General features: G+C 42.8%; 1 protein-coding gene across 1 annotated transcript; it reads left to right on the forward strand.

Annotated features, from left to right (window-relative positions):
- The first annotated feature begins 1071 nt into the window (after positions 1 to 1071).
- On the forward strand, positions 1072 to 6146 carry LOC129829471 (40S ribosomal protein S21). Its single transcript, XM_055891172.1, has 6 exons — positions 1072 to 1174; positions 2110 to 2194; positions 2429 to 2492; positions 3008 to 3079; positions 4582 to 4637; positions 6078 to 6146. The coding sequence occupies exons 2-6, from the start codon at positions 2145 to 2147 to the stop codon at positions 6085 to 6087; spliced, it is 252 nt and encodes an 83-aa protein (XP_055747147.1). The 5' UTR covers positions 1072 to 1174; positions 2110 to 2144; the 3' UTR covers positions 6088 to 6146.
- Positions 6147 to 6449: the final 303 nt, after the last annotated feature.

The raw sequence follows: 6449 nt of genomic DNA on the forward strand, positions 1-6449 counted from the left end.
CCTATACGTCAGCCTTTCAGAAGCTTTGCCTTCACACATCCTACCTGCACAAGATGTGGTGTCCATATGGTCCTAAGTTCTGCCTGCTTAAACTGGAAAACAGCCTACTCAACAGCTCTGAGGCGTCCACATGGTCCTAAAGCACACCGGGCCGTGTTTATATCACAGTGCAATTCTAAAACTGGGGGGAGGGGACAAAAATACTGTTTCAGAATGTGGAAGGGTCATGCCCCCCTGTCCCCAGTGAAAGTTGTGCCCCTGCCAGGCAGTTCTCAGAGGAAGGCCCTAAAATAATTTTAAAGACTCCAGCCACCCAAGTCATAGACTGTTCTCTCTGCTACTGCATGGCAAGCTGTACTGATGGAAGTCTGGAACCAACAGGACCCTGAACAGCTTCTTCCCCAAGCCATTAGATGGCTAAATAGTGAGTCCAGGTAACTATTTAACTATCTGCATTAACCCTTTTTACACCAACTCTTTTGTCTCAGCACATACACTGCTGCTACTGTTTATCGGTCACTTTACCAAGTTATCATTATTCATTGTGTATGTATTATTATGTGTTTTACGTTTCAATTATTTCTATATTTTCTTTCTCTCTGCATTGTTGTGAACATAAGTAAGCATTTCACTGTTAGTCTACAGCTGTTGTTAACAAAGCATGTGACAAATAAAATTTGATGTTACATTTTTATTTGACCACCCTGTGAAGTTCATCATAACTTATTTCATCTGTAGCCTAATAAACTGTAGTTTTCCCGAGTCTGTGTGGGAGGACCACACACCATAGTGACTCCAAATGTACTTCGATATGATGGTTGTATCAATATTTGCGCATAAATACGTTTCCACCATCATTTCTAGCGTAATTAATTTTTCCATCACAAAAAGATCCCACCATGTCAAACGAACAGATGATCTGTCGGCATTTATAACATTTTACCGAAACTTAATATTTCCATTACAGCTGTGATTTCTTATTTATATGGTATGACTTTACTCGCGTAACGTGGTTGGTGGATCATTGTATTTTTCTTGTAACAATATTTGCACAAAAGCCAAGTTTTATTGTTAAATGTTTCCATACGGAAGTAATTACTTGCGACACCGGTAGTAAAGGTTTAACATCCGGTAACGACGTTCTCTCTTTCCTGTCAGCCATTTGTGATAAAAGGTGAGAGAAAGATTTTCTCTGTTGTACGAATACAAAAATAGTGTACTTTCATGAATCATAGCTGTCCAATTGGCGAAATAATATATTGCAAAGCATCTCCGGTAACGGCAGCGCTTTGTTTATTTTGAATGTTGTCGTTATTTTGGCACATTTTATGGTAAAAAAAAAAGTCGGCATGCTGTCGCTGTGCCTGCCACATGCTGAAAGCTTCAGCGTCAACGCAAATGTTCACATGGCTTCGTATTTGCTTATGAACGTCTCCCTTCTCCACCAAAGATTGTTGGTTGAATTCTGATATTTAATAAGCGCATTATTTTTCCCTACCTAATGTTGCCATGCAAACGAAAAATGTGGACATTGGCTAACTATCTAGCACGTTAACAAATTAATCTAGCTAACGTTAGCTAATTGACTTATGATAGCTAATGTAGTAAAAAATGAAGAAAAGTAAGGATGAGAAATGTCGGAGTCTGGCCTATAAATATGTGATGAATGTATAGACTATATGGGAAAGGGGGATGCCTAGTCGGTTCAACAATTGCCTTAATCGACATCCATCTCTTTGGCGCCCGGGGAACAGTGGGTTTACTTTGTCAGTTTGGGGATTTGATCCAGCAATCTTCCTGTTACTGGCCCAACGCTCTAACCATTAGGCTACCATATGGATAGAATACGTACTATATCTGAAGAATGGTATATGTACAGCAATAGTTAAATAGCATAGGCCTTGACTAGAATACAGTATTTACTTATGAAGTGGGTTAAACGGTATGTGAATATTAAAGTGACCAGTGTTCCATGTCTTTGTACATAGGGCAGCAGCCACTAAGGTGGTAGCTCAGCAAGTGTGTGACACGTTCAGGGCAGGGTATTGAACTTCCGTGTGGTGCAAGCTAGCTGATTTAATAGCTCATCTTTTTCTCTGCTACTCACAGATCGAGTGACCGATCAGCACCAAAAAAAAAACAGAATGCAGAACGACGCCGGTGAATTCGTGGACCTGTACGTCCCACGTAAATGGTGAGTAACTCGAAGCGCCACACCTGTAACTAGCTAGGTAGCTAAATAAGCCTACAATAACGAGCAAAGTTAGTAGTTTGCAAAATGGCTAGATAGTTGGTTTTATAGCTAGATACATAATTTAACTTTGTTGATGAAAGCATTCTAAATCAATTTTGCCCTGTCAACAACATTAGCCAGAGGTCCTGTAATTCTGATTATATATACAACTTGCTATGACCCTGTGTCTTTCAGCTCTGCAAGCAACCGAATCATCGGAGCCAAGGACCACGCCTCCATCCAGATCAACATTGCTGAGGTAATAACTAGTGGCACTAGCTACAGAACTCTGGAACTTCATAATGTACTTTAGTGTGTCTCAAATGACACCCTATTTCCTATGTAATGCACTATGAAAACAAAGCTTAGCGTAGCTAGCTAACTAAATAAAGAGATTTTGGAGAAGTGGTCTTAGCTCACAGTAGTGTTGTCATCCATCGTTTGTAGTTCCCATGCTTGCAACTCGGGCTCATGCTAACTAAATCAATGACCATGGATTATGTTTTATACTTTCTGCCAATAATCAGTGAGATTTAATGCTAAACATATTGTAAATGACCTGTAACAATGACCCCCCCCCCCCCCAAAAAAAATGTGTTGTGTAGCGCGGGTAGAATTTGGCATGCTCTAGCAACGGACGCTATTAGCTTCTCGAATCCCATTGTGACGGGGGGGGGGGGGGGGGGCACTTTTTGGCAGGAGGGTCGATATTTGTCATGACAGGCCCTCTACTCCTTATAACCTCATTGTACTAATTACATGTTTTTATTGCAGGTTGACAAGGTAACCGGTCGCTTCAATGGCCAGTTCAAGACCTACGCGATCTGCGGTGCCATCCGTAGAATGGTAGGTTTCTCCGCTTTCAAAAGGCATGGGGTGCATATTTTCCAGTAATTTTGTTCCATAAATTCAGAGTCCTCCGACCAGGATTTCTTGGAAAAGTTACTGGAATTTTGCAACCTTGTTGCAGGTCGTTGGCAGCGAGGCTTGGCCTGCAGTGTCTCTGTCCTCCTGTAGTGGCTTTGTCCACCTGTAGTGTCTGTTACAGATAACTGAGATGGTTTGAGGCCATGCTGTCTCCTCCATAGCAAGGTTATAGGTAAACCTCAGACACACCACTGGCATCAACTATCTTTTATCCTAGCATCCAGGTACATGAATTATAGAGGCCACTACCTCCCCTTTCCAAAGTATGGTGTTATCAGTGTAGATTCAGGAGAGGAAGTCACTCACACATTTATCCCACAAGTCACCATGGCATCATTTGATATTGTTCATTATCTTCTGTGTGATGGTGTTTGACAAATGTGAGGTGTGTGTGAGGTGAGAGTATGTATGTGTGTGTGAGGTGAGAGTGTGTATGTGTGTGTGAGGTGAGAGTGTGTATGTATGTGTGTGTGAGGTGAGAGTGTGTGTGAGGTGAGAGTGTGTGTGAGGTGAGGTGAGTGTGAGGTGAGGTGAGTGTGTGTGTGTGAGGTGAGTGTGTGTGAGGTGAGTGTGTGTGAGGTGAGTGTGTGTGTGAGGTGAGTGTGTGTGTGAGGTGAGTGTGTGTGTGAGGTGAGTGTGTGTGTGAGGTGAGTGTGTGTGTGAGGTGAGTGTGTGTGTGAGGTGAGTGTGTGTGTGAGGTGAGTGTGTGTGTGAGGTGAGTGTGTGTGTGAGGTGAGTGTGTGTGTGAGGTGAGAGTGTGTGTGTGTGTGTGAGGTGAGAGTGTGTGTGTGTGTGTGAGGTGAGAGTGTGTGTGTGTGTGTGAGGTGAGAGTGTGTGTGTGAGGTGAGAGTGTGTGTGTGAGGTGAGAGTGTGTGTGTGAGGTGAGAGTGTGTGTGTGAGGTGAGAGTGTGTGTGTGAGGTGAGAGTGTGTGTGTGAGTGTGTGTGTGTGTGAGGTGAGTGTGTGTGTGTGTGAGGTGAGTGTGTGTGTGAGGTGAGTGTGTGTGTGTGTGAGGTGAGTGTGTGTGTGTGTGAGGTGAGTGTGTGTGAGGTGAGAGTGTGTGTGTGTGTGTGAGGTGAGAGTGTGTGTGTGTGTGTGAGGTGAGAGTGTGTGTGTGGTGAGAGTGTGTGTGAGGTGAGAGTGTGCGTGTGAGGTGAGAGTATGTGTGTGTGTGTGAGGTGAGTGTGTGTGTGTGTGAGGTGAGTGTGTGTGAGGTGTGTGTGTGTGAGGTGAGGTGAGTGTGTGTGTGTGTGAGGTGAGTGTGTGTGAGGTGTGTATGTGTGTGTGAGGTGAGAGTGTGTATGTGTGTGTGAGGTGAGGTGAGTGTGTGTGTGTGTGAGGTGAGTGAGTGTGTGTGAGGTGAGGTGAGAGTGTGTATATAAAGAGGAACTATCTAACGGACCCTCCTGTCCCATCCCGCAGGGCGAGGCTGACGACTCCCTCCTGAGGCTGGCCAAGACTGACAGCATAGTGTCAAAGTAAGTACCTGCGTTGTCTCTGCTGTACCGTGTCCAGCCTAGTGTTTGTCACCATACCAACATTTTGACTTCGATACTCGATACCAAAACGATGCCACAACAAAGGAAGGCCTTTTAGCCAAAGTCACAGAATGGCTCTTGATCCAGACCGATGTGTTCAATATCATTACATTTTAAATGTATGCATTAAATGAATGAATCATACAATATTTATTTATTTAGCAAACCATATAATATACAGGTAATTTATTTGAGTGATAAATCTCTGTTGGTAAACTGGGTAAATCAAGATGTCGCCCACGGTCTAGTCACAATACAGGTGGATTCATATTCAATAGGAGTGAGTGAATGTAGAGTTATAGAGCTCGTTTTGGTGCTGATTTCATGGGGCTACAGATGAAAAACTAATCTGCTTCCCTTCCATTTGGTACTTATTTTATTATTATACTGATCAACAACATTTTGCACACAAAAAAAAAAAGCAATCTGTTCTGATATAAAAGTGTGCCTGTCTCTTTAAGAGTCATGATGTAATTCAGTCAGTTTGAGGCTGGCGCAAAGATAATGTTGACTGGGAGAGATGTGAGGCGGGGGGGGACTAAATAAGATAATTCATTAACGTTTTTTGGTGACAATCAGCTTTGAAATCAGCAATATTTTTTGCCTTATGATTTGCATATTATCACAAACGAGGTACTGGGGGGTAGAACGTACTGCTGTTTAGTACCAACGAATGCAGCGAGCAACGAATGTCCGTAACACTGAGATTGCATCGTCTAATGCGTTTGATTCCCGCCGTACATTCATTTTGGTACATTCCCTCAGCTGATTAGCAGCTGCTGTCAGACACACGTGGATCTTGAAAGACAATTCTCTTCCAATAGTGTGTGCAGCGAATTCTACACAAATTTAAAAAAAAAAAAAGTCTTAAATGACTATGACATCCTGGCATTTGAGGCATACTAAATATTTAAAATCTCACATACTAATAAAACTTTACTGCTTACTGAACAAATATAGATACGCAACAATGTCAAAGATTTTTACTGAGTTACAGTTCATATACGGAAATCAGTCAATTTAAATGAATTTAAGTAGACTCTAATCTATGGATTTCACATGACTGGGCAGGGGGCACAGCCATGGGTGGGTCTGGGAGGGCGTAGGTCCACCCACATAGCAGCCAGGCCCAGCCAATCACAATGAGTTTTTGCCCACAAAAGGGCTTTATTACAGACGGAAATACTCCTCTGTTGTAGATTTTTGTTCAGTCTATTTGGAACGCACATATGGGTATTCGTGCACAGCCAGTGTGTGATTGGGGCCATTGTTTGCCTAAATTAAACTGTGATTGGTCAGGCTCTACTACTGCAACACACCCAGATGTAATGTCCTCACTGATGTGATCTAATGCCCTTTTCCTCTCCCTTTTCCTAACAGGAACTTCTAGGTCGGGAGATGCGCCTCAGGAATCTCTTTGTAAAATAAAAAATATATAATGAATTTGAATTTGTTTCAAGCATCATTATTACTCATAGATGATTGGTCCTAACCCCAGTTCATAGTTTCAACCATTGGATTTAAATTGGCTCATATTTGTGTGAAAGATGCCCGCCTCCAAGTGAGTGATTTGATGTACCCTGGACAAAAATATAAACGAAACAACATGTCTGGTGGGTATACAGGCCATGGAAGAACTGGGACATTTTCAGCTTCCAGTAATTGTGTCCAGATCCTTGGGTCACGGGGCCTCTGCATTATCATAGTGAAACATGAGGTGACGGCGGTGGATGAATGGCACGACAACAGGCC

The sequence above is a fragment of the Salvelinus fontinalis genome, chromosome 31 (genome assembly GCF_029448725.1).
Source record: "Salvelinus fontinalis isolate EN_2023a chromosome 31, ASM2944872v1, whole genome shotgun sequence".
Classification (NCBI taxonomy): domain Eukaryota; kingdom Metazoa; phylum Chordata; class Actinopteri; order Salmoniformes; family Salmonidae; genus Salvelinus; species Salvelinus fontinalis.

What these genes read in the sequence shown, in the direction of transcription:
- LOC129829471 (XM_055891172.1), top strand. Translation starts at nt 2,145, where the DNA reads ATGCAGAACGACGCCGGTGAATTCGTGGACCTGTACGTCCCACGTAAA. An exon ending in CTGTACGTCCCACGTAAATG is followed by an intron (nt 2,195 to 2,428) that starts GTGAGTAACTCG and finishes TGTGTCTTTCAG; the next exon opens with CTCTGCAAGCAACCGAATCA. An exon ending in GCGGTGCCATCCGTAGAATG is followed by an intron (nt 3,080 to 4,581) that starts GTAGGTTTCTCC and finishes CCCATCCCGCAG; the next exon opens with GGCGAGGCTGACGACTCCCT.